This window comes from Patagioenas fasciata, chromosome 11 (assembly GCF_037038585.1).
Source record: "Patagioenas fasciata isolate bPatFas1 chromosome 11, bPatFas1.hap1, whole genome shotgun sequence".
NCBI lineage: Eukaryota > Metazoa > Chordata > Aves > Columbiformes > Columbidae > Patagioenas > Patagioenas fasciata.
The window spans coordinates 27,879,740-27,907,696 of record NC_092530.1 but is presented as its reverse complement, the minus strand read 5'-3'; the positions used below and the strand labels follow the sequence as shown (position 1 = coordinate 27,907,696).

At 44.8% G+C, this 27,957-nt stretch overlaps 2 protein-coding genes across 6 annotated transcripts in view; one reads left to right on the top strand and one right to left on the bottom strand.

Annotated features, from left to right (window-relative positions):
• Positions 1-6,133, top strand: part of ZC3H12B (zinc finger CCCH-type containing 12B) — a 22,447-nt gene extending 16,314 nt beyond the window's left edge. For all 3 annotated transcript variants that reach the window (XM_065846370.2, XM_071813636.1, XM_071813637.1), the window contains exon 6: positions 324-6,133. In XM_065846370.2, the coding sequence (XP_065702442.1) occupies positions 324-1,744 (1,421 nt within the window). In that variant the 3' untranslated portion in view covers positions 1,745-6,133. The remainder of the gene's footprint in view (positions 1-323) is intronic.
• On the bottom strand, positions 6,134-27,957 carry LAS1L (LAS1 like ribosome biogenesis factor). 3 transcript variants are annotated; one of them, XM_065846374.2, is made up of 14 exons: positions 27,716-27,957; positions 27,028-27,153; positions 26,796-26,865; positions 25,602-25,683; positions 24,101-24,292; positions 22,178-22,224; positions 20,750-20,859; positions 19,727-19,812; positions 18,575-18,790; positions 17,265-17,400; positions 16,304-16,680; positions 13,743-13,884; positions 7,787-7,911; positions 6,134-7,255 (listed from the first exon to the last, which is right to left on the bottom strand). In XM_065846374.2, exons 1-13 carry the CDS (start codon positions 27,910-27,912, stop codon positions 7,824-7,826), a joined length of 1,869 nt encoding a protein of 622 aa, XP_065702446.1. In that variant the 5' UTR covers positions 27,913-27,957; the 3' UTR covers positions 6,134-7,255; positions 7,787-7,823. The 3 variants fall into 3 exon arrangements, with proteins under 3 accessions (XP_065702446.1, XP_065702445.1, XP_065702447.1); XM_065846373.2 differs by having other exon boundaries at positions 6,134-7,062; XM_065846375.2 differs by lacking the exon at positions 6,134-7,255 and adding an exon at positions 7,268-7,462.

The following is a 27,957-nucleotide window of genomic DNA, read 5'->3' as shown; positions in this document are numbered from 1 at the left end:
CATTAAAGGAAGAAGATTCACAACTATACAAACTGTGTTAGAGCTGGTTTGATTTATATAGCGTTGAGTATGTCATCAATATTGAAATCACAAGCCAGCTGTAAGAGAAGTAACGTGTCTTTGCCCTTGCTGCAGTGATATACATGGATACAGACAGCAAGTCTGTGACTGCCTGTGGACACTATATATAATTATTCCTTGGGGGGTTAATATAGAAATTTTACTATTGAGAAGTGGTAAAAGATATAAAGAAAAAAGATAGCAACTGGTGGTATTGATTAGGTTTTTTTGGTTTATTTAACCTGAAAACACTTTTCTTGCAGGTAAAAAGTGCACCTATGGGCACAAATGTAAATATTACCACCCAGAACGGGCAAACCAGCCTCAAAGGTCAGTAGCGGATGAGCTTCGAATAAGTGCCAAATTATCTGCTGTGAAAACTATGAGTGAGGGAGCCTTGGCCAAATGTGGCACAGGGCCATCCAGCTCCAAAGGAGAAATCAGTTCTGAAGTGAAACGCATTGCCCCAAAACGTCAGTCAGATCCGAGCATTAGATCAGTAGCTGTGGAACCCGAGGAAAAGTTGTCAGTAGCACGCAAGTCCGAGGCCAGCTCTGTCCCGTCTCTGGTGACCGCACTGAGTGTGCCAACGCTCCCTCCACCAAAAAGCCATGCAGCTGGTGCGTTAAATACTCGGTCGGCAAGCAGTCCGGTGCCAGGTTCCTCACAGTTCATGCATCAGAAATCCTCACTGGAACACATGTCCAGTGTGCAATATCCTCCTATACTGGTCACCAATAGTCATGGCACCTCAGTTAGCTATACTGACCAGTATCCCAAATACGAATCGTTGGGGGACCACGGCTATTATTCCTTACTCAGTGATTTCTCCAGCTTGAGCATAAGTAGTATCCGTAACACAGATTATTATGGGGCTGATATGGACCAGGGGATGTATTCTAGAAACTCAAGCCCCTGTCCTGACAATTGCTTAAGCCATACAAGTAATGATTCTTATTCCTCTTACAATGACTTGTATCTGGGTGTAGCAGATGCCAGTCCAGAAGACAATGTGAAGATCCACAGACTGCCATCGCAAAATCGTCTTCAGCCTTTTTCCCATGGTTACCATGAAGCCTTAAATAGAGCTCAGAGTTACGGAGCTGAGGAGCCCAAGCAATCCCTTCGCAAACAGTCAGTGTCCCACTTAGGCCTGCATGCCCAGCATCCAGTTGTTGGAGCACGGTCCAGTTGTCCAGGGGAATACGCTGTGCCTCAGAATGTTCATCCATCGGCTGCGCAACCAAGCCGTGCCTTGGTCATGACCAGAATGGACAGTATTTCTGACTCACGGCTCTATGAAAGTAACCCCGCGAGGCAGAGACGGCCACCGCTCTGTCGAGAGCAGCACGCGAGTTGGGACCCATTGCCGTGCCCATCAGACTCCTACACCTACCACTCGTATCCGCTGAGTAACAACCTCATGCAGCCATGCTATGAACCCGTCATGGTGAGAAGCATGCCTGAGAAGATGGAGCAGCTCTGGAGAAATCCCTGGATTGGGATATGTGGTGAGCCACGGGAGCCCCATATCATTCCAGAGCACCAGTATCAGACGTACAAGAACCTCTGCAATATTTTCCCTCCGAGCATTGTCCTTTCTGTGATGGAAAAGAATCCCCACATGACAGATGCGCAACAGCTGGCAGCTATGATTGTTGCCAAATTAAGAACAGGGCGTTAAAGCATTACAGCTTCTTTTGGATAAATGGAAATATACAGTGTACAGGACCTGGAGGAAAACTAATATGAAGAAGGAAGATGCAAATCTATTGTAAATATTTTCTACTAAGATAGTATAAAATTCTGTACACAGTAGCAAGCATACATGTGCTGAGGCACTACACAAGAGTTGATTGTATTGTAAATTTTAAGATTTTAAATATAGGGATTTTTAGTAGTATTTTATGGGAAATGCATACCTTGGTGCATGGATAGCTCATTAAGAACTACAATGTCACGTTCCGTGTCTCAAAGCTGTTACTGCAAAATGATTGTTAGCAATTATACTGCATGGTTTAGTGTACGCTTTCAATTTGCTTACAAGTACCTAATTGGCTTTAAAGGTATGCTCGATACACACCCAGATGACCCAGGGTTTCAGCTTTGTCATTTGACACGGCCTACTGGCATATTAAATATTGGAGAAAAAGTAAACTTGACAAAAATTAAAATACTCAATTTGTAAAAGGAAACACTGATTTCAGCTTTTGAATGTCAGTATTGTTAGTACTTAAATTTCAAAACTGTTCCCCAAGAGTGTCAGTATCTGTTACATTGTCCAACATGTTGGCTCAATCCAACAGAAGCCAAATACTTTATTAAATTAGGACCAAAACATTGATTGCGAGGGCATGAGCGCCTTTCAGTAAACTAAGAAGTTCAACTGTAGCTTCTCTCTCCAGAGCTGCCTCTGGCTGCGGGCGGCCGCTGTGGCCCGGCGGGCTGACATTGCCAGTTTTGTGTAGGTCGGGTCACTCGACGGGAAGCAGCGGCCGCTGGAGTTCAGGTGGGCGTTCGTCGGTCAGCACAGCCCTGGGCCCGCAGAGGCCGTGCAAGCCCAGCTGAGAAGGGGCGCGGGGGGGCAGCTTCTGGAAAAGAGCCGCTGCAGTTGGATTTGTCAAAGCTGGCCCGTGCTCTCCAGATCCAAAGGTGTGCATTTGCCTCCCGAAGGCTTTTAGAGTTCCTGTTTCAACAGGTGAGATAATTCTGTGTGGCATTGTTTGCGCAACTGGTATCTTGCTCAGGGTGGGAACCTTTGTAGCTAAATGTCTCCAAAAGAGGCGTTTATTGTTTTTTAAGCTGCACTGACTGGACGCCCTTTTTTGAATCCATTGTATATTTCACCATTTCGAAGCATTACTAACTCGACAGGTCTCGAGCTGGGACTTGTTGACTTCTACTGTAGTTTTTTTCATGAAAGCTGAGAAGGCCGGGTTTATGGCCTTTGTTTCTTCATGAGAAGGTGTGACACTGCCTAAATGTTTCTTACTGTGAAACACACGGAACGTGAGGCTGCAGTCAGGGTTGTTTCTGGTGTTTTGATAACGGCTTGCATGCTGCTTTCTCAGTTATCTGTTTGTCTGAGGAGCACAGTTACAGCATTTCCTCCACTTGTGTTACTGCAGCGGTTGGTTTGGCTCTAAATATCTTGTGGGCTCTTTATCACGTGCAGAATACGTTCCTGTGATTTTAAAAGAACAACCACAAACAAACCAACAGCAAACCACAATTACAGGTGCAACTATAGTTAATTTATTGAGATTTGATAACCATATCATTTCACACAGGATAAACATCCCTGTGTTGGTACAGGTAGCATATATAATGACCATGTCATTACGTATTTAAAATGAGTCAATTACACTTGGTATTTAAAAATAAGTTTTAATTAGTTTGTTATCATCTCTGTTAATAGGAAAAATAAATCTTCAGACATTTATAATAGTTGAGGAAAACATTTAACTCTTGACCGGTTTTCAAAACCATTTCTTACTAACCAGCATTTAATAATTTTAATTTGCAATTAGTTCTTATTCTCTTCTCTTGCATGGTATAAGCAGCTGAGAGCAATGCCTCAAATAACCAGAAATGACCTTTTGTTTGTTGATACAAATTGTATCTCTTTTTCTTGATTGTATAAAAACTGTGTATAGAAACAATAACAATCTCTAGATGAACTTCAGTATTACATTTTCACCACGATGTTTGTGACACCATGTGTCACAGGAGAGTAGCCCATGAGTAATTATGGATATTTTTTATTTAAAATGGGCACTTGTAGTTTATAGACAAACAAGGACAACTTTTCGGAATCAGTTTATTACGTGCACAGATGCTGTGTGTACACCTCGAAGCATTACATAGTGATCTTCAGTCTATTTATTAAGCAGATACATTCTTGCACTAAACTTAATGTAAAAATGTTGCTGTTAACTCATCTGCATGTGTTTTAAAATGTAGCGGTATAATTGCTGTAGACCCTGCTTTATTCTTAATGGATTAATTTATAATTTATTTAGGTATAAAATGAAGTTTATTGTGCACTCACACTTTCCATCTTGCATGGATTTAAATACTTGTATGTAGAAAAGTGTTTGTTCCCTTCTTCTCCAATTATAAAGATAAGCTGTTTTCAGAGGGGTTTAGTGGGGTTTTTTTGATGTTTTCTACTGTGGAAAACGGAGTAGAAATTTCTGTGTGAAGTGCTGGGTGGTTTATGGAGATACTCGTTTTCCTAGGATTTGTCCTTTTGATTTTCACCAACTTCAGTCCTACTGATGAACAATTCCTTTTCCAGCGCCGGGAATGCTCTACCAGCACAAACCTGCGCTGTTTCCCGAGGCACGTGGCACGCACGTTGTGCTGGTCCAGCAGCTGCTGGCATCGGGCAGTGTGGCCTTGTGGGAACGATCCGCAGGTTTTGTGCTGGTTTAGTCCTCCTGAGGTCACTAAACCTCTCTTTGTGATGTGGTCTTTCCTAATCAACTACTTTAAGTGATAATTCAGTTGTCCACGTCTGTTTTCGGATACGTTTACGTGCGAGTTCAAAACACCAATACGTTCACTCATCTTCAGTGCATAAGATTAGATTTCTTCTTACATGGAAGAGCTGATCTTATTAACACCCAATCATAACTGTCTATATTGTAAATAGAAGACTTTGTATGAATGCTCTTTTTGAGAGCATAGTATTTAAATGTTTTTAAAACTGTAAAAGAACAGTTCTAGAAACTATATTTTAATAAAATCCATGAAATTACGATTCTGGATGAGAAACGAGAAGTGGGAAGGTGCGGTCCTGGGCTGCTGCTCTGGGGAGTTGAGCAGCAGAGCTCAGGGCTTGGCTGGGGCCAGAGCAGATTCCTGAGCTTTCATCTTTAGCTCTGTTACTTTCACATGATTTGTCAATACAAGTGTGTAACTTTACATTCATGAATCAAAACAAATGCTTTATGGAACGTCTGTCTAAGTTATTGAACTTTTTTGTAAGAATTACATGTCAGTAATATATTAAATTGTGCATACAGATGATTTCACTACTGTTAGTCCTGTTGCTGTTGTATTGAGCTGCAGTGGTTGGCTTTACTCATTTGTAGAATTAAACATTACTGTTTAATTGTTGTAAAATTTTATAAATCTCTTTGGGTTTTTTTGGTTGACCCAAATATAATGTAAGTCTTAATGACAAAATGAGTGAAAACAGATGTTAAACCAGTATGTGGTATTCGTAAATCTCTGCAGTAATAAGCATGTGCTGCTCTGGTTGCTGCTGCATGTCATTCATTCGCTAGTAACGTGAGCCTGAGCTTGTGTAAAACAGACCGTGTGGGTGTGGTTGCTTAGAACAAGCAGAAGGGTCCTAATTAAGAACCAACCAAACCAGACATCTCTCCAGGTGAGTGCCCCCTTCATACTTTAAAGCCAGTTTGCCTCAAATTATGAATTTTGTCATTCTGAAGTTCTCAGTGATAAGGTCAGAACATGCAGATCTGTCCAGATAATTCAGTTGAAACCCCTTGGTGACCAGGCGTGTGTACCAGTGACGCGCACCAGATCACTACAGGAACATCTCAGGGGACAGATCTCAACTACGGTCATTTTAAAAGTCCATGCTAAATCATTTCTGTGAGACATCTCCGCAGAGCGGGACTGTCCTGCAGGACTTGGAGCAGTCAGGTCATGGATCTGTCACCGATTTCCATGGTGAGCATTCAGCTTTAATGCTCCGTTGTGCCCACAGCCTGTCTGGGGGACAGACCCTTAGTACCTGTATTTCTTGCAACATTTCAGCTGGAAAAGCACAAGTGCACCGTCACTTACAGTGTTCTCCTGCCAGAGTTTAATTCGCCTTTGAAGAGCTATTATACACTATGATTTTGGTCTGTGGTATTTAAAATTTGTAAATGTATTAAACTAATTGAGAGAAGAATCTAAAAGAAATATATAGGCTATTACCTGTTTGCCCCCACTCTGTGTAAAAGGTTTGCACAATTATTTAATAATATGAAATGTTATACTTTTTATATATATATACACAAACGTGCTTATTTAATAAAACAGAGCCATTGGATCATTTGTTTCTAGCTTTTTATTTTGTAACCCCCCCTTAGGCAAGAGCCCCAAAATGTACAGGAGAAAGCAATCTCAAGAAGGAAAAATCAAGTAATTTAGGAAGACATCGCTGTTGCCGTTCCTGCTCCCACAGAATGAGCCTCAGGCAAGTACAGAGTCAGCACGTTGAAAACAAACTTTACTAAGTAAACTTTTACCGAAGGGCAAAAAAATTCTATGTAACACAGTGTTTTACCAGCATCGCTCTCTCCTCTTTGAACAAAGACAATTATTTAAGTAATTTCATACTCTACCCAATACAGTAATAAAAGAACAAATCCTCTTCCCTCAAAATTTCCTGAGGAACTGCTGGGTAAAAGGAAAAATTTCTAAAAATACCAGAAGGGGGAAGGGCTTACATGAAAAATCCCTCCTAAGAGAAAGAGAAGTTTGTGTTCTTCCGCATTAGCACTGCTTGTTTTTAGAGAAGGAAATACAAGGTCTCTTCCATTTTAAACAACTTTGGGTTGTCTGGTAAAGAGTAGCTGCAGTGGAGCAGATGACAAAAAAACAGAACACAGAAATAATAGTTATATTATGGACATTTAACTAAGCCTTTATGTGAGAGCCAGCCCAAGGCATCCATGAAAATGCTGTTCTAACTTGCAATTCAGTGCTCTCCAGTGTCAGCTGCAGCCGAGCGTCCCTGCTGCCCCCTCTCATCAGAACATCGCTCATCCTGTGGGCAGCGGCTCTGAAGAACTGGAGGCTCCATCTCGCAGCGCTGCACTGGCTCCTGCTTCTGTTCCGCTTGTGACACCGCCAGTGTCACAGATGGGCTCTGTAAAAGCACGCTCCAGCAAATACTTCCTGTGGAGTCCTGCGATGAATGTACGCTTAAACTCCTGTTTTTGATGGGTAATTGCAAAACCTCCAAGTTCTGAGAACCTTTAATACAGAAAAAATGAATTTAGGAAAAACTAGCCGGAAGTCTTTTTTTCTCAGCAACTGTCCAACAAGGTACTCGAGTCCATTTCTGCAGGAGTCACAGCAGCTCCAGCGAGGACCACAGTGTTAGTTGCCAACCTCAGCAAAATCCTAACGGAACAACAGCAAACACACAGTGTCCTCAAACTAGCACCTGAAAAAAATTGTGAGAAAAACATGTGTGAGGGTATTTACTGCCCTACAGTGTGTTCATCCATGTTATAACTCGGCTTGATCCCCGAAGCTCCATATGGAATCCTAATTAGAGAAAACCGCAGCACAATCTCATCCTGGAAAATCATACAGGACAATATTGGCGTCACTGAAATACGAAGGGCTCCACACTCCAGTTAACGAGGACCTGAGAGAAAGAGGAAAAGCAGGGTCCAGAAGGAAGCTTTGCCTCTAGCCAGCTGTATTTTTAACCACAGGAAGAAAAAAAGAGGAACACTAACGTGTTCTGAAGTACTCAAACTGCATTTGACAAGTATCAACTAGAGCTAAAAGTTCATGACCGTGGTTAAGCAAGACAATGGTTACTACATGTGGAACTTAAAACACACAAGCTTTATAAAATACTGATTTTACATATAAAAAATCGAAATCAGTGTATCTTCATTAAAAGAAATATATCCTGGAGTGCCTATTTCCCCATCACCATGACCAGTTCTTCCATGCCACTCACCTGGTGCGATACGGAAGCTGCAGAGCACTCTCCTGTCTTAGAAAAGCTGGAGGCCACTCTTTATTTTATGGAAGTCATTCTGGGTCCATAACAGTCCTGACCCAGGGATATTCAGTTCCGCAGAGCTGCCAGAGGAACAGAAATAACGCACATAAGCAGACAGGTAACTCTGAGCTCACATCAGCAGAGTAACTTTGAACAGCACTTTAAACTTGATAACAAGTTTGATTTCCAAACCAAAATGTCATTTCTCATTTTTAGCTCTGATCATTTACCTGCTGGGATGTCCTTAGTTTTTAATCAATTTGCTCAAGAGAGGCAACAATCCTAACGTGACAATGGTACCAAAGCACAAACCCAATGAAAGGTCACCAGTTCCTAACAATTGTGAGGGAGACGTAACTTCAGAAATAACCACACAACAGTTTCCATATGAACCTCCATCTGTCCTCTGCAGGCAGGAACACAAGCGACCAGGTGCGATGGAAACTCAGCAAGCAGCAGACACGAGAGCAGTCAAAGCTACAACCACTGCAACGCCCGCACATCCTGCACGTGCAAACATCCGTTCCAAGCGCTTGACAAGGGCCACAGAAACCAGCGCACCTACAGAGGCTTTGCAGGAAGCTTTGTGGGGACCCCCGCAGCGTGCCAAGTCATTTCTTATTCTACAAGGTGGCTCATTCTTGCAGAAGTTACCCAGTTAGGGCTGAGTCGCAGGAGATCCCCCAGACAATGATGCATTTACACAGCTTGCTAACACAGCACACAAAGGAACAAGGAAGAATCTCCAAAGTTCCAAAACCTGTCTGTTTAAAGCGCAACATACATGTTTTGCAAAGGATGGGGGGCACGTCAAGGCTGTCACAGACACCAAACTGAGTAAGTGGCCACTGTGGGAGGGACAGCCAGGTGGTGCAGGACGACTGCACAGGCTACAAGAGCGGGCTGAGAACGACCTGGGGAAGTTCAACAGGGACAAGTCTGAGCTCTTGCACCTGGGGAAAAGGGTTGTGGGCTGCCCAGGGCAGTGGTGGAGTCACCGTCCCGGGAGGGGCGAACAGACGTACGAACGAGGTCCTCAGGGACAGGGGTAGTGCCAGTGTGAGGTTAACAGCTGGACTCAATCTCAAGGGTCTCTTCCAATCAAAATGATTCTATGATTTATATACTGTTCCCAGACATCAGGCACTGTCAAACACAAGGCTTAAAGAACACTTGGAGAACATAAGAAAAGTTAAATTTCATCAATAAAACAAATCTTGAAAGGATCCACTTGAAACCTGGTATCTGACATTGTGAAGGAGAAAAAGGGAAAATACAGTTGTCTTGTGCATGTTTTTCAGTTTCTCTGTTCCTTACCCTCATGCGCTCCGAGCTCCAAAAGAGCATCCTCCAGGATAAGAATATATTCCGTGGCTACTCACCGGCTTACCCTTCAGCACACATTACCCATCCCTCTCACCTCTTTATCCATCTCGTCCTTAGGACAACAAATCCAGTCGTCACCCATGACCATTAACTGATGAGTCCCATTTCCGAACTGTCAGTGCCCCCGCCCGGAGCAATCCCTAAAGCAACTGCGCGCCAGCAACTCCAGCCTCAGAAACTCTCCGTCCAAGCCGTCGTTATTTGCAAATCTGCCCCTGCTGCCAGGGAAGCCTGGCACTGGAGTAAACAGAAAGCACATATGCGTATCACAAAAAAACCCAAAATGTCTGCCTGAGGACCACAGCAGCTATTCAAAGTTTCAGAGGTTGCCACAGCAACACTGAACACAAACTCTGACAACGCACACACCAGAAACCGCACAACAGAGCTCTGTCCTTGGGATCAGGGAGGAAGAAGCAGTTCCAAAGTATCCAAGCTTTACAGGAGCTTATCTCATCTCATGTTCAAACAAAACCAAAAACCTCTGCAGACAGAAAAGAACTTCTGCAAACATGACGGAGATGTTTGGAAAGTTTCATTTAAACAGCAACTTCAAGCCACACACCAAAAAACCCGATGTCTTCTGCTGATGTTCAGTACCGGAATAACTGGCTGTAGGCAGGGGCTGCTGCTCAGAGCTCCCGGAGACACATAATTTCTCCCTTCAGGTCAGAACAGCTCTTAGACAGCCCCTGTTCAGATGAATCTGCCAGACGCCTCACAAAGCCAACAAAGCAGCAGTGGAGTCGGAGAGAAGACGGCCATGGCTTTTAGGCAATGGGACACGTCCTTCCTATGCTGCAGATGCTTTTTCCAAGCATCTTATGGGTATTTTCAAAGGACAGCACCAAATTCTCAGGATCCCTCACACCACAGCGCAGCAGCCACCGCAAGCCTGGCAGAACAGCTGTGCAGACAAGCTGGAGGGCAGGATGACAGCACAGGTAAACAGCAAACAGCCCCTCAGAAACGCCTCTGAGGGGGAGGCACAAAACCCACAGAGCTGCAAGACAGCGGCAACATTTCTATGCGGAAGAACACGTGAGAAGTAGCCAAGAAAACCTGTTCCTCTGCCCCGGGCAAGTCAGACACAGCTCCCGGTGCCACACGGCCGGGGGAACACGGAGGAGCTGCTGTGCAAGGGAATGATGAATGAACAGGTTGCTGTTTTAACACTCCTGACGAAACTTGGACTGTTTCCAGGCACAGCTGCAGGGATAAATAACATTCTGCTCCTTTTCGTTTGGGCTAACGGCAGGTTTTCCTCATGTTTCTTGCTGGGCATTTTTCCTTGGGCTCCTGCCAGGCTGTGATCTGTGTGGCCGGAACCATCTGCCCCTTTCACTCACACACGGAGATGCAGAAACACGTTGCTTTTGGCCTGCTATGTGCTTTTTTCACTTTCTACATCGGTACTTTTTAGTGATATGAGCTGCATGACACATCACACTGCTCAAAAACAGCAACTGGAAGCAGCACGAGGAGAAATTCAAACCACCTCCTTGGGTGGATGCAGACAAAGCTCTTGCAGACGCTCCTCTCTGCACCCAAGGCCACGTGAAGCGGCTGAACTGCAGGGTTTGCAAGATGATTCCTTTGTAAATTGCTTTGGTTTTCTCTGCAGTAAGAGCGTACAAGTGATTCTACGCTACACAGAACAGGGAACACCCCCTGTGCAGTCAGTGGGGACTCGTTCTGCTGCTGCAGCACCATCCGAGGCAGCAGCATTGGCTCTTAACACAGCCACACCGCATACGTCACCTTTGCTCCTTCCGTTCACATGGCACATGAAGAGAACAGAAAACTGTCGGCAAAAAGTGAATGATACCCTCAACCTTAACTGCAAGATATTTATTGGTGGCTCAGGCTTTCCCTCCCTTTTCTAAAGCAAGGTTTCAGAACCAGTTTGTGCACTGGTTTTACTGATGGCCAGCAGCGGTCCAAGCCTCTCACCACAGGAATTCCGCCCGTGGCCCCAGGACAGGCATTGCAGAACTGGTCTAATTCTCTCTGGGGCAATCAACTGCTTTGCACTATAGAATGAAATGGCAGTGTCCTCCTAACCATAAAACTAGGAACAACCAATCTATACCAGCCACTCTGCCATGAATTCCTTAATGTCACCGCACTTGTTCACATCCTTGCAAGTACCAAATAACTAAGCGTCACCTTACAATAAAAGCACCCAATAAATCAGAAAAAACAGGTCCTTCCAGCTGACCATTTGCAGATATCAAGAGGAATGTTTTGGCACATGTGAGCAAGAATGTATGATGCAAAGTAGGTTTGTCTCTTCCAGGACCAGAGGAGCTGCGAGCCTTGATAAACCTTTCTGCACTGGTAGCGCACCTTGTTCTGCAAGTCAAGGTGGGGCCACGGTCGAGTGCACAGCAAGCGCTGCTTCCCGAACGTAACCCACGTTATTCCGAGTTTCTTGCCTCTGCTGAGTATCTTTAGCAAAAATTCCTATTACAGTTATACAAGTATGGTACAGAGCAGAAGATCCTGGAAACTTACATACTTTAGCTAAGCCCTGAGCCCAAGAACCTCTTGGAAATTTTCAGCTGGACACCAGTTTCTTCTACCCTATAGCACCGTATTTGCTCTTCTGTGTGCAGACAGGCTGACCTGGCATGTCCCCACAGCCATGTCTGTTCTGTATGACTTGCTGCTTCTTTCCATACACCCAGAAGCAAGGATCACTTATTTCTTATCTGTGGCAAGCAAGTGACTCAGGAACAAGTCCTAGAAAGCAAAACCTAGAGAACATCACCTAGAGTATGGATCAGCAACTGCTCGCCTGTGCAAAAACACCCAACAGCGTTTCCAAAGAACAGCTCACAAATAAGAAAATAGTTCATTTGTAACTATGAGAAGCCATTTCAGTATCTAATTAGCAGTATAAATATTTTTTCCTCTTTTTTTTATTAAAATAGAGTGACTCTACAGCTATGCGTTCTTTTAAACCTGCATATTGCAGGTTCTTTATGACCAAGTACAAATCTGACTTTCCAAAGCTTTTTACAGCATGGAGGAGAGAAAAATACCCCGATGAGTCTGTTATGAGAAAGAGGCCTTTTAAAAGACAGCCATGTGTATTTCCTGAACTATTAACATTCAGGAAGAAGGGGGGATAAATGCATCCTAGGAGATCTTCCAGAGCATGCATCATGCTGTTGGGGTCCAGATTTAGCTGTACATCGGTTCCAGTACATAAAAATACTTGCATTAGCTGAGACCAAAGGTCTGAGTTGCCTGTCTCCGGACACCTGAGTCAGCACACAGGACCAGTGTTCCCAGCTACCTGCCAGCGGTTTGTGGATCAGAAACTTGCCGAGCCAAATGTCAGCCTGGTGTTTAGAAGCACCTGTTGGCGTGCGGGTGTTTGGTTTGTATTTGGGGTTTTTTCTTAAGATCCTTTAAACATGCATCTTCACAGATTTTTCAAGCAAGGATCTCATATCACCTTTACAGACATCGTAACTCCCAGAATCACAGTTCCAGCTTCCATTGTAATGACACTGTGACACTTTGCTCTTGAAGCACAATATGGAAAGCAAGCTTTGGAAAAACAGAAATCTTACCCACTTTCAACATTTAACAGAGTTACAAAAATCCTAACAAGTTTTACCTCTCAAAACTCCTTCCAACAATCCTTACGTGTCCTCCAAATCCAAATAATTAGATCACATTTATTCTGAAGTCACAAGAGGTGATATAAGTCAGAGACAGACTGGAAGCTTTACCAAGTCACCATTTAATCATAACACTCTACTGCTTTTGCCAGTGCTGTAAAACCACTGAGACCTGAACTGCTTCCCATAACTCACTGCAACAACTGAGCATCAGGAAGCAGCTGCAAGTACCGAAGTTCAATACCAAGGAGAAATTCCTCCCTCAGGTGTCACAAAGGCAAACTGCAGTCAGCTCCTTCCTGTGGATGCTGTCCCTCATCTTCGGGCTTTCCCACCAACACACCTCAAAGTGCTTCGGCATTTCAGAACGAGTCCTCCTTCCTACACAGGACCAGCCAGTCTGGGGAACCCAACTGGGGAGACCAGCGGTGGCCTTCCAAGGCTTCTAGTCCTGAGCACTTTAATTGCAAGGCCACAGTTCTTCCCCTTATTCATCCCAGTGTATCAGCAGGCAGATTCCGCATCAGCTCTCACCAGCTTATTCTAAAAATTCTGCACTTCCAGACTAGTAATTCCAAGGGATCATCAGACTGTACCACACTAACAGCACCAGAGAACACTGAAGGTTGTCAGCACAGTCTGAAGAACAGGCTGTTCTGCTATTACACTACCCCTGCAAATGTCCTACCAAACACACACATTACTTCAAAAATCTGTGAGAAGCACAGTTAGTATTACTATTAGTATTAAAGATCGCAGCAGGTACTTGGGTCAAACTACTTAGTCAAACAGAAGTAAAGAGGAAATACCATCCTTGTTTGCATCACATAGTACAAGGCACAGAGAGACAAATGTGTTTCGTGGTTCAGGGGCATTGCAGCATCACTCACCTTGTACTGGGTGTTTTCCACTCATCTCTCACCGGCTGATCGAGCAGAGACATCATGGAATAATTGTCCAACATGAGACCATCAGGGTCATCTGTCTGACCTGGGAGCTTCCCAAGAGGGAAGTCTTTCCACTGTACTTCATCTGGGTAAAAACAGTACAGAAACAACAAGTTTGAGCTCCCCAGAGATTTTCAAAGATCGCCCCAAGTCCACAAATACTGTCTCATGCAACTCAGCCACTCAGCAAAAACAAACGATCACAGGCACTCTGCAAAAGTTTGAACTATAGTTTTAAGTAACTTTATTTCTAACCTTACTACCTCTTCCAAAGAAAGTCTCAGTAGTATGTGAGACAGCAGGACACATGTGAGCCTTGTAACATCATGGACTCTACACAGTGCAGTTCATCCAAACCACTGTGAAGCAATAACCTTTAAAAGAAACCCCACAGTATTCCAGAACAATGCTTCATATTTACCTTCCTCTTTTAAGCATACTTTTGTCTGAAACACATACATTGACTTATATACATTGATTTTAGAATGTCACTCTGCATACTTCTGTAAATGGAAAGACCGTTTGTACCCAGATAAGACCGAAACAGCAGCTCAGCATCAGCAGCTCATTCCTCCAGCAAGACCGAGCGGCTGCTCACGGCTCGCTGGGACCGCCAGCTGCACAGCAACCGCGCAGCAGCAACCGGGGAACCGAACCCACAAACGTACGAGAGGATAAGGCTGCAGAAACCTAAGTAACCAATAAAGACTGACAGGTGGGATGGGATGAAATGGCAAAGAAGAATATGACAATGTCTTGGAAATTTTGCTATTTGGTTTTACAAGCACCTATTGCTATTTCCTCTCCAGGACTTCATATCTGTTGAATTTGGCTTCCAGTCGGGACCAGAAACTGCACAATGGGAAACCATCCACCACAACTGGTAACATCAGACAGCCCAGCCCTTTGTTATTGTGGTGCCAAAATTTCAAAGGCAGTTCCCAATACGGAAATCCCTCTTTAAATCTCATTTCACATCTAACTAAAGATACAAATTATTTTGTGTCATTGTATTGACAGTAAGATTTCTTAAGTCCATGTGCTCTCTTGATGGCAGAACACTTGTTTCTGGAAAGCTTGATAGGAGCTCAGCAATGAGCAGCAACCAGAAGCCTTCAGAACACAAGGGACTCCACTCCAGCGAGCCAGCAACAACCACACGGACTGAGACCCCTGCTATCCACACACAGCTTGGCCTTTTCCTTCTCTTTGCCTGAAACCTGCTCAAAAGCCCAAGCACCATCCTAAAGCACCAACAGGTGTATTGGTTCTTCCTTTTAGACCATTCCTGGGCATTTACTAGAACACAAAAATCTTCACATAGGACAGTGCTTTCTAAGTGTTTCAATTTTACAACTAAAAAATGGGCAGAAATGGCATTTGGTAACATCCAACACAGCTGTAAGGCAAACACCATTATATATCTTTAATAGGCTAAGACCTCTCTTTGGGGAGTAACCCATTAACAGCTGATATCCCACATGTTGTCATGGGTTTGTATGTACCTCCTGGCTGTAGTTTCCGGTTGTTTAAGGACGGTAACTACACAGACATTATTCAAACAGAAATTAAGTTTACCCACAAACAATGACATAAACAGAATCTTCACAAAAATCAGGTGGTTCAGGTCATAATGTCTGTTCCTTCACTGAAAGCCTTGCTTGATCTGAAGCAAAGTCACTGAAGCAGAGGACAGTGTTGCTTGTTCTCAAACCGCCAGCTCTAACAAGCTGCTCACATCAGCACAACTACGCCAAGCTGCTCACGCAGACTGGGTTTTGACCTGGGAAAACTTCCCTGTGAGTGCGGTATAAGAGTTCATTGCGTTCTAATGGCTGCTGTTCTTCCTTTAAATATCAGTTTTTCTCCACCTCCGCTCCACCAACCTCCTCCTCCTGTCTTTGAGTCTCTCCATAAATCAGTCACCCAATATCTCCTTAGCTACAGAACCCTCCACCCCAACAAGAAAGTACAGCTACCATAACAAAGCTAATGAAACAGCGGGTGTACTGTTTATTCCCTCTAAGAACTTGCCTCGCTCCTTTCTTCTGCTTCCCACCTGTCACAGCAGCAATCTTCCTGCAGCGTGGAACTCAGAGCACGTGACTGGTGCCTTCCAGCACCGCCACACTGGGCCTTCCAGTACCCCAGGCCTGACAAACAGAAGAAATGTCTGTATTCTTCTTGCCATTTACAGCTGGCATATATGCTGCCCCACCAATTGGATACACTGAAGTTTTAAACAGTTTGGAAAAGCCTGCTATGAAATGTAGTGAGGTAGTAACACCCCTGGAAAGAGCACTCACAGTATTCTAAGTAGAGAGATGACTCCTGCACATAAACAGAAGGCTGGAAAAAAGCAGAGTTTTCAGTGATTTGGCACTTAGATCATTTTGAAGCACACTTCCAATTCTGGCCAGGCCCAATGGGCTGAGATGCCTTTGTATTTCAAATAACATTTGGCAGTGACAAAGGCTGTCTAAGCCTTACAAAGTCACATTTACCTGCGGTGACCTGCCAGGCCGATCCCTGCAGCGCTGCCCTTTTCTCAGCCAGAGCCACCACGTTACCAGGATGAGCAACTCCTTCCAAAGGATTTGTTTCAGTCACCATCTCTTCTTCCTCCTCCACCTCCTGTACATCATCATTTCTCTCCAGTACATCTTCTTGTTTTTCTACAGTCTGCCCTTGATTTTTAACCTGATTTTCTTGCTTGGCCCTCCACTGTAAGCTCTCAATAGTGTAAATTGGCTGTTCACCGCAGTCTGAAGAGAGGCCTCTGCAGGACAAGGGGCCAGCCCCTTCCGTGTAAACAGAAGCGAGATAGAGAAGGTTCTTCCGTGAAGAACGTGACAAGCGAGGTCTCATGATTGTGAGTATCCTAGAAAGGAAAAGGCCAACACAAGAGTCTTACAAGCAAAAAATATTCCAGATGAGGGTTTATCAAGCTGAACAGCATTTTATGTGTGCGTTTGCTCCAGGACAGCTCACCCACATATCTCCCAAGAGGCCAATCTGATTATTCCCTGGTGGGTGGATGCCAGGATACTCCTGTTTGTGATTAAAATTAAAGACTTGGGACACTTCTAACTGAACTCCCGCTCTGCTGTTTTCATGTGAAAAAGTTACCACTTGTGCTAAACGTGACTCTATAAGAAAGTCACTGCAATGTGACTGCTACCAAGTCACTTTTCTTCTGACCAGGTCGCTTCTTTAACACCTCCCCAGATAATCTCCGTTTTCATTTTGAAGGTGGGATCCTTTTAAATTATCCTCGGTCTTGTCTTTGTAGAATCAATGGGGAGGTGAGAAGCAACAAGGAGGGCTTTCTATGCACCTGCCCCATCTCTACTAGATGCAAAGGGGAGCGAATGCTGCTGTAGCCCAGTGCATCATACAGGAGGGGCCGGAGCGGTTCCACAGCACCGCCTGCTGCCCTTGTCTGCCCCACAGGGTCACACTTACAGCTGCAGAAGGTGTGGGGTTGCCCAACATGGAGCTTCCAAGCAGTTATCCGTCAGTCTTATCCACTGCAAAGGAACTTTGTGGAGGAACAGGTCCTTCCCAGACACCTGCTTGTTAGACTGTTGTTTTTTCTTCACTTGAAAGAAGACAACAGAAACAACAAGGTACTCAAAACTCATTAAAGATATGCCCTCCATCCCTTTGCATTTTTACTGGAACACCCATCCTCAAACAGGCTGGCCTTCCAAGCCCGAGACCAGATGTAATGACCAAACACATCCAGTGTGTTGAAGGGACCTGCCACCACATCGGGCCAGCCCCACCAGGCGTGACCACAGAGCAGGCGCCCCCCAGTTGGTTCAGCGCACGCCAGCCCAGACAGCACAGCCACAGCTGCGCCTGGACAGTATTGTCACAGATATATATAAAAATATATATATATATATATACACATAGAGTATACTGCTCCTGGAGCCTCAGATCACTCCAGACAGCGCTGCAATGAGTAGACCGAGCAGCTGGGAACTGTGGCCATTGGGGATCCGGGTACATGACAGATGTGCTCGGCACTGACTGTCAAACATGGACCTGCGGCCGCCACAGAGACTGGAAAAATCCTGGTGCAAAACCAACCAGCTGGGAACCTCCTCAGGGATACACTATATTGCAGTATTAGAGTCCCGTTAACAGAGTTCCTGTGACATGTTTCAAATAAGTAAAGCTCCTCTATGCCTCTGTTCCTGGAATGAAACACTCAGTTTGCCAGTTTAAACAGTTCTAAAGAGTTAGGAACAGAAAACAAAATATTACTTACTACTTTTATGTAAGTTTAGAAGGCATGAAAATCCTGTGATGGGATTAAAAAAGGCCGGCAAGGTGACGCGTCTTGTAAACACTGGCTTCTGTTAAGTGAGGAAATAACTGGGAACCGGGCACTCCTAACAGGTTGCATATAATATATTTCTTTGTTATCTGCTACTGTTATTTGCTACAACTACTAATATCTGGAAAAAAACAGCACTTCAGGGCCCGATCTTTCGTGGGAGAGATGGGCTTTTCCTATCCTGAGGGGGCTGCAGCAAAGTTGTCAGTAACAACTTCAATTTTGTGCTAAGAAATGCATGACATACAGAAGCTGCAGGCTGAAAAGTTTAAGAAATGTAAAAATAAAAGCTCTATGTTCAAATGCTAAAAAGTAATAACTAGGTTATTGTGCTTTCCATCTAAAGCTCACAACGCTCTCCCAATTTTCGCAATAGTACAGAAAAGACTCTCATTGTTTTACACACAGAAATTGCAGACGCGCTCACCAGCGTTCACTTTGGCAATGCCAGTCAGCAGCTCAGAAATCCAGTTGATCAGGAACTGGGGCCGCAGCTCTGAGGAGTCAGAACATTCCTTTAGCTCCATGAACATTTTCTCTATTAGGGTCTGTGTAAAACTTCGGGAGAGGAGGCCTGTGAGCAAAGGCTGCCAAAAGCAGTAAAACGTCTGGGGAATTCTGAATTGCCATACCTCTTTATTTGCTGCAATTACAAAAAAAAAAAAAAAAGATAAGCCCGGAATCTCTGGTTTATAATTTTTCTTCTCTCACAGGTATGACGTTTTCCAAACTTAAGCAGCTTGTTCTGAGATCACTGGTTCGAGGGGGCTTCCTGGGATCCCTGCTGAACCTGGAACTATTCTTATGCTAGGGAAGTAAATAAGCAGCAAATTGATAATTAAAACAACAGCTCAATGAAAGTAAAAAATACAATGCCTGATCTAATAACATGGTAAACTGCACGAAAATCTACCTGTTTTCCCTTCCTAGTCTCAGCTTATTTCACATGTAATGAAGAGCTATTCTGTCTAAAAATATACTGCCCAAAGATGCACACTGAGCAAAGCAACACAGAATCAAAGAACTCCTAAATTTTTACTACTGTTATATAATCACAGAAATGTGAGGATCTGTCTTGGAAAATTCTTTGGCTGTTGTTTCAAAGAGCTCCCAGGGAAACATACAAATTATTAATTTTCATTGCCTCTAGGTACCTAAGTCTCTTGCAGAACATCCATGCAGCTCCACACGTACGGGCAGCAGCACGGAGCTAACTGGTGAACAAGGCTAAAAAAACCCAAAACCCAACATCATAGGTTTGCTTCAAATTTTCAATGTAGAAAAGAAACTGGAGAAATCAGTAACTATGGCAGATAAGGGTAGAGATGAAAACTTCAGGAGATGGTTTGGCCAGGCAGCATTCAGTGCTGCAGGGCTCTTCCATGGAGAGAGAATTACCTAATAACAACAGCTAAGCGTGGCCATAAAGTGGTCTAGAGAAGAGGTCAAAAGATGTTTAAAGACCCAGATATATGAAAAATATGCAGAGAATTACAGTTTTCAATATAATGAGAAAAAAAGGAAAAACCTGAACCAACTTGCACACGACACTAGCTATGGTGGTGACCAAATCACTAACCTTCATACTTGATATTGAGCATCTTCAGACATTCCATCTTGGGGATGAGAAAGCCATCGCTGAGAAGAGCTTCAGCCACGGCCTCCCTAGAGCAATCAGAGCCTCATTAGTGCCACTTACGCCTCCAGATCCCGAACCGCCGCTTGTACCAGAGAGGCCCCTGGGGCAGCACCAGCCCAGCTGCATTTGATACACAACAGACCCCACAGGACGGAACGGTACTCAAAAAACTATGGTACTCAAAAAAACAACTTCTAGGAACCTCTGTGTTCACTTACATAAACATATACACACAGCCATATGTTTAAAGTTTGTGGGGTTGAAGTAAAAGTGACTTCATTATAAGCACTTGCACACTCATTGCTGCTTTGGTAGCATAATAATATTCATCTTCTCGAACAAATGTCATGGTTGAGAACGGATCAGGAGCAGCAGCTACAGAGGGCAGAGCTTTTATTGAATTTCTGAAGAATCACAGAATCATTTTGGTTGGAAAAGACCTTTAAGATTATAGAGTCCAACTGTTAACCTAACACAGCCAAGTCCACTAAAGCACGCCCCTAAGCACCTCACCTGCACGTCTTTTAAACCCCTCCAGGGATGGTGATTCCACCACTTGCCTGGGCAGCTTGTTCCAATACCTGACAACTCTTTCCATGAAAATTTTTTCCTAATATCCAATCTAAACCTCCCCTGGTGCAACCTGAGGCCGTTTTGTCTCATCCTATCACTTGCTACTGGGGAGAAGAGACCAACCCCATCCATGCTCCAGCCTCCTCAGGCAGCTGCAGAGGGTGAGAAGGTCTCTCCTCAGCCTCCTGCTCTCCAGGATAAATAACCCCAGACCCCTCAGCCTCTCCTCATAGGACAGAGACTAACAACTCGATCCTCAAAGAAGCTGAGGAAATCAACCAACTGCTTTCACCATGACCAGTGGAACAACACGGTGAAATGCAGTGTAACAGGTCTACAAGCCCAGCTCTGCAACCTACACTTCACCTCAGCTCCTTATCACAGATGTACCTGTTCTCTTGCACCAGGTCTTTGATCTGAGCCAAAATCCACTCCACTTCTGAAGAGGAATCGGACCACAGCTCTCGAGACTTTGACACAGACTGCACAGTCTGCATAACCTGCGGGAAGGAAAAATCCAAACATTAATGGCAAATATGCTCGTGGTGAACAGAAAGTCATTTCTATGAAGAGAAGATGCATATGCCACATGTATTTCATCAATAGCACTTCAAAAACTCACTAAAGTTCCCCTTCCCAGCAGCATATTAAAAATTAATATAAACAATGTCGTACTTCGAAAAGGATACATTAAAAAGGCAGCGTCACCAAGGCATCACAGTCCTGACGTGCTCATTCTGGTTCTAAACCTTGCCCTCCCTGACTTCAGCACAAACCAGGACAGATTTCGCATCATTAACTTCACAGGTGGGGTGGGGATGAGGCTTCCTACTTAGGACACAGTTTTGCCAGTCATGTTATGCATACAGGAAACCAAAACATCAAATCGACACAGCCATCTAGGCAACCTGTAATCAGCTGAGAGCATCTGATGAAATGAAGCAACACACAAACCAGACTGCCAGGTTGTACCAAGAATGAAAGAGAATATGGAAGGTTAGTACTCATGTGAAAGCCAGTGATTTCTTGGTTTGATTTATACCTTATCTGGGTCTGTCCAGTAGGGCAAGACATGTCTTCTATTTCTGCTCACAACCTACGCAAGTAACAATTCTATCCTCACCACGTTCTATAAAATACTGCTATGAAGCACGTTACATCACCAAGTATCTAGCAGATTCTTTTTGGAAGACAATAACTACTGAGAGAAAACAAATAACTTTTCTACCAGGTAGGAATGTAATGTAAAATGAGAATGGAAAACCAAGGTGTTGTTCTCATGACTGTGATCAGCTCTCTTGACCTGCATCTGCAAAGCTACCACTGCATGCAAAAGAGACTTTAACGACAAATCAAGTATGAACACATGACCTAAAGTGACTGAAGAACCTGTAGCCTAAGCACACAAATAATCAGACAAGAAAGTCCACAGTCCCCATGACAAAGCTTATTTTATCTTAGATTACGCCTTACAAATTTACATAAATTTTTAAGTGTAATAAGTAGTTAACAAAATAGCTAGAGAAGTATCTGTATCAGAGACTGTACAGTCACACTGTTATGCAGATGACTCTGAAGCATTGATAAGATATCCCTTCTGTATCACTGACACTTCTGGACAGATTGTGACCGGGGGAGGATGCTAAAGGCAGAAAAAAGGGATCCCTACAGTTAAATGAAACAAACTCCTGGCACGGCACCCGAGTCCTGCTCAGGCATTTCAAACGAGGCCTGTCCAAGAGCACCAGCTCCTCGGACTTAGTGCCCCAAGCAGGGAACGGGAAGAACACAATGTGCTGATAATCAGACTGCACTTACCCGAAACTGCTCATTCTTGTAGGATATCAGTACATCTATGACTTTTTCTGGAAATAAACATAAATAGATAAACGGGGAATGGATCAACTATAAAAGAGAATTCTGTACCTGAGCAAGCTGCTTTGTTCTGCCAAATATGCACTCAAGGAAGACATCAGTCAAATGAAGTAATAAATCCTGATTCAGACAACACTGATGACTCCCATAGCTTCCAGACTTTGCCAGCAACATTAATTTTATCAAGTGAGGTTGATGCAGGAGTTCAGTATTTTATCACTAACAGCAGCCAAAGACAAGCAAGTTCGATAAATCCAGAAGATCCAAAAAATGCCTAAATAGATCAGCTTAGAAGAAATTGTTCCTTTTGGCAGTTCATGTTCTGATGTGTATTTGTGTTCCTTATACTTGCATTCTGAATCTATTCCAACTGCACTGTGGCTGTTCGCAAACCAACAGTATGCTTCTCAGACTTCACGAAACCCGAATTTACCATCTGCATGAAATGTCTTTTCTCTACATGTTGACCACTTTTACTGCACCTGAAACAGTACCATCTTTCAAAACACTTTGCCATTCAGGTGTCACTGTCACCGGCTATCAGGATGCCCACCCACCCCGCATTGGCCAGATAAAACTTCGGATGCATTTGAACCGTAGGACTGACACACCATTGCCATTCCATTACTCCGGACACATAAATCACAGAATCTACTGTATTATTCTGTGGTTCTCTCTTTTGGCAACTGGGGCTGGGGTGGTTTTTTCCTTTAGAGAGAGGAAGGAATAGCACGTGCTTGGATCTCATCCATGAAGCTGCGCCAGACATACACTCTTACAAGAGAAGTGGTTAAGTGCTGCTGCGTTCTGAGGTTTAGCACTGCCTCTCCATTTGGATTGTTATAATAAATTCTGTATTAAACTCAAAGCGCACAACAAATTAGCTAATATCTTCTAGATCACAGCTACTCTATCTACATATTAGTCTGTTATAAAGGAATCTAGAAAAGACTTGCAAGAAATCCATAGATCCCAAAGGCAGAAAGATCATTATAATCACTTAGTGTGATCTTCCAGAGAGCAATAAGGGTCACTTCAGGACTTCTGCACAATCTCTGGACCTTGGACTGGGCTGCTGTAATCTGGCGGGGGAATAACTCCCCATAAACACGCTGTATTTTGTCAGAAAAATATACGACTAATTGTTTTTACTGTCTGAGGTACTGTTCAATACCTGACACGCCTTGCAGAACAGCCACCCAGTCTGAATGCCCAAGCTCACCAGCGAGTCATTCAAACCAGAAACCCGCTTTTGAGAAAAGCTCCTTGTTTTTGGTTCAAAGACTTCTGGTGATGGAAAAGCAACCACTGGAACAATTTACCAAAGTTTTCCCACTGTTTTGCACTTCATATCTTAGATGATGTCCAGGTTGAGCTACCCACGGCTCTTTTATTTAATACAATGACAGCTAATGATTTTTCTGTCCACCTGCAAAGTATTTTGAAACTTGATGAGCTGCCTTTGTCCTGCTCTAGCTCTAGATATGAATCTACGATTTTCAGGGCTACAAAGGGACCACAGTCACCTTTGTCAGTAGTGGCCTCAATAACAAAACTGTGGCTGATTAGACACTACAACTAATTTTTATAATGTTTGGTCCTAAATCATTCCAGTATAAGTGTTGCTGCTAATTAGGAACTGCATATTCAACTGCAGTAAAAGGTTTTATGCTACAAATTCAGTGAGCTAACACCAAAAAAGTCAGTCACCCCAAGAATCCAGCAAGGTCCAAAGAGGAATCCCAAAACCTGAGCTGAAGGTAAATCTGTATGCACTCAGGGCTGGAAGATGACGCTTTCAAACTGCTTTCTCTAGCACAAGACAGATCTAATCCTCATATCTGCCGTTGTTCTAGGGACACCTACCATGGAATTCCTTGTGTTTCTGACAGGCCTCATGCTCTGGGGTTTGAACCTCCCACGCATCACTGTCCAGCTCGGCATTTGCTTCCACCCCCTCCTGCTCCTCGTCCTCGTCCTCGCTTTCTTCACACAAGTTATTGCCCAGCTGACGACTCCAATACGTCTTTCGTAGCCATTCCAACACAACATCACAACCTAAGGGAGAACAGAAAATATTCTTCTCAGTGACGTTTTCTTTGTTATTAAAAAAAAAATACAAGCGGCACATTGCTAACCTGCATTGTGAAAAGAAATGCTGTTGACAAGTTACGAACCCTAAAATCACATACAATTCCATTAATGAAAAAGTGAATGAGGTTTTTTTTCAAATAACACAACAAAAAAACCCCTACAACCTGTTATCACGGTGTTGCGGTTGAGACGGACAAACAACGTAGACCAAATGCTTAAGTACAAACAGCGGCCTCCATTTATTGCCACAAATGCCCTTTTATGTAGTCTTTACCAGTTCATGTGTCTTTTTGCTATTGGTTACAGGCTGCAATAGTTAACATCTCATTGGGTAATTTTGCTATCGTCAATGTCACTCTTCTACTGCCTTCTCTCTCACAGGCACACCTTAATACCTCCAGATACTCCTTTACTCCCATCTTTCTCATGGGTAGACCTTAATATCTTCAAGGCTAATTTCTGTTCCCATACCCTCCTTCAGGGAATCCACGGGTCCGCTGTGGTTTCCCACATCACGGGCCTGGTAACACCCACCCACTGCCTTTCTGGCAACAGAAAGGACTGGACACTGCTATAGCGCTGCACCTCCTTCAAGCTAGGCCAAATTTAAGCAGAAACTAAGTCCCAGCAGGAGAGTTCTGATAAGAAAATGAGTCAATTCTTTAGTGTCACCATGACCAACACGGTGTCTATAACAGTAACATCAATTTTTTGTGCAGAGACGACATTAGGCGTATATTAGAATGTAAAGAAAACCCCTTTTCTCCCATCACTGTTTTCAGTATCCAACTCAGTTTAAGGACCCTGCTGAAGGTTGTTTAACTGGCTCCTCGGTGCTTAACCCCAAATTCCCAGGAATTCCTTCAAATGCCAAGAGCTGGCGATTCAGACTTGCAGTACCTACTGCATTTCTTCCTAAACGGGATTTTTTTTCAAGTCTCAGGAGTCTCTAAACCATCAGGAAAAGCATTTACCTCCTTCCCAAGATGAACTTCTTGTGCTATAAGGAAGCAAGAGGGCTGAACTATTGTTTCCAGTATTTTTTCCAAGGGAAGGAAAGTCTCTGAGCACCTGCCCTGTGACACACCAGAGGCTGGAGCCACCGCACACAGCTCAGTTGTCCCCCCGGGGCAGTGACAAACCCCCCCAGTGCCTCACTCCATGCTGTCCCTGCCAGGACCAGCCCACGGTTCATCCCACAATCCCAAAACGGCGGCGGCGCTCCCCCAGCGCCCGCGGCCCCGGTCCCCTGGTCACCGGTGGCAGCACTCACCCCTGCGGCACAGAGCCAGGTGCGGCAGCTTCCCGTGGGTCAGCTCATGGCGGAGATCCACCACCCAGATGGGGATGTCCACCTGCAAGAAGAGTCGCAGCGTCACCCCGGCTCCCTGTGCACGCTGCCAGGTTGCAGAACCGCTGCCCCTTCAGGCGGCTCCGGCACCGCAGCCCCAGCGCCACCACACAGGGCTGAGAGCCCCTCGAGCCCCTTCTCCCTCTGGCCTCGCGTCCGCACAAACTCGGGATGTTACAGGTAAAGTTCTTCAATGTTACTTGCAACAACAGATGTCTTTTTAGACACAGGTGCTGTGTGTAATTTAGCAAGATACTGAGAAGCAGTTAAATTATATTTAAACCGATGAAATATTTTGGATGACGGTTTGTGTATCAAAGATACAAACCATGTCATATGTAATACACAAATCACACACACTCTAGGTTGTGTGCAATTTTTTTGCAATTTTCCTAAGGACAGCCAACCTAAATTATGCAAGATCTTGATCAGTTTTCAATGGTGAGAAGCAGCACCCTTCTTAGAAACCCAGAAAAAAATACAATCAATTCACCATTGTCACAGACAAGGCTGCATATATAGGAAAGTCCCAAATACTGTCTTTTCTTAATTTTCAAAACTTGCTGTTCAGACCCAGATATGATGCTCAGTGCAGCTGGCAATAAAAGGACTCAAGCTGGTCCTGCTACTAGTGACACCGTGACCCTTCCCTCCTCCGCAGACATCACTTCAAGCAACAGGCACAAGATGCAAATGCCTGCAAATGTGATTAAGGGTTTTTTATACAAAAATCTGCTTGTCAAAGACTACAATTTATAAACCAGGAATTTAGCTCTTTTTCCATATCTCAGTAGCTAAGAAAAATAAAGAAGTGTGGCATATATGTCAAGTGGTACTATTTACATGCAAATCAAGCCTTTTGATCACGATTCAAAATGTTTTAATGATAATCAGCCTTTGTTACTCTTAATCTGACTTTAAAGAACAAAGTTTCAGAACTGGTTACATCAACCCTCTTTCAAATTTTGCATTTGGAAAGAACTGGCATCTATATCCACTACTTCAGTTACAAAGGAATGACCCCTCACTACTCCCTCCACCCAGTGTTGTTAACAGACAATGCATATGCTCTCTGTATATACTTAAGTTATGCAGAAACTCTTATTAAACATTTACCTCTCTGGCTAATTGCCTCAGCGGAATGCTGACCATCTTCTGTTTCCTTTCTGTGATCAAGTTGACAAACCTGTACACAGGTAACAGACAAGATAAATGACCACCAAGAGCTGCAAAGAAACCTGGAACCCCAGAGACAAAACCCCCTGTGGTCCCAAAGACGCAAAGCGAAGTCAGAGAGCTGAACAATCCACTGCCCAGGTCTCTCCCTGCCCCCCAGAGTCCTCCCTACCTCACAAGCGCCAGCCCATAGGAGAGGATGAGCTCATGCGACTTCAACCTGCCAGATGAATCCAGGACCTTGCAACGAACCAGTTCGGCAGTGCAATCCACTGCAAGCGGCATTTTGGGACCATACCTGGAGATGAAGGAAAAGCGGGTGAGCGGTCTCTCAAGAGTACAGTCCCTCTGCAAAAGCTGTACCTTTCCCGCTGCTTTTTGTGCTCTGTGGTACACAACAGTTTAAGAAACAGCATGCAGAAGGACACCATCAAAGAATCTCTCCAGAAGGCTTTTATGTGGAATAGCACGATCACATGGCTCCTGCTACGCATATTTTAAACGAGCACTTACTGACGCACTAAGCACACAGACAATACAAGAGGCCAAACCGAGACCAGTCTTGTGTGGGGGTGCAGTACGACCAACACAACCAGAACAAGGCGATGTGGGCCCCCGGGTGTGCACCCTGCAGCCTCTGCCTCGAGAAACGCGACCCCCGTCGGCCCGGCCCGGCTGGGCTGCGCCCCGGGGCCGCCGCACGGGGAACCCGCCACCGACAGAGGCTGCCCCCGGCGGCACCGGCCACCGCCGCGCACAGCCCGGGCCGGGGAAGCGGGGCGCCCCGGGGACAGCGGCCGGGAGGCAGCGCGGCCCCGCGGTCCCACAGCGCGGCCCCGCTCGCGGTACGCGGCCCGTACCGACTCTTCCAGGCCGAGACCCGGTCCAGCGCCTCCTGTTGCAGCCGGCTGTCCCCGCAGTACAGCCCCACCATCACCTGGTCCCACTCCGCCCGGCCCCTCCACGCCACCACAGTCCGCAGCGGCTTGAGCCGCTTGCGGGCCGGGGACGAGCACCGCCGGCCGCGGGGCTCGTCCGGCTCCGCACCACCCGCCATGCCGCTGCCTCTGCCCGCCGCTCCCTGCGCCGCGCCTGCGCCGCG

What these genes read in the sequence shown, in the direction of transcription:
- LAS1L (XM_065846374.2), bottom strand. Translation starts at nt 27,912, where the DNA reads ATGGCGGGTGGTGCGGAGCCGGACGAGCCCCGCGGCCGGCGGTGCTCG. An exon ending in GTCTCGGCCTGGAAGAGTCG is followed by an intron (nt 27,154 to 27,715) that starts GTACGGGCCGCG and finishes CTTCATCTCCAG; the next exon opens with GTATGGTCCCAAAATGCCGC. An exon ending in ACCCCACACCTTCTGCAGCT is followed by an intron (nt 16,681 to 17,264) that starts GTAAGTGTGACC and finishes TTTCCTTTCTAG; the next exon opens with GATACTCACAATCATGAGAC.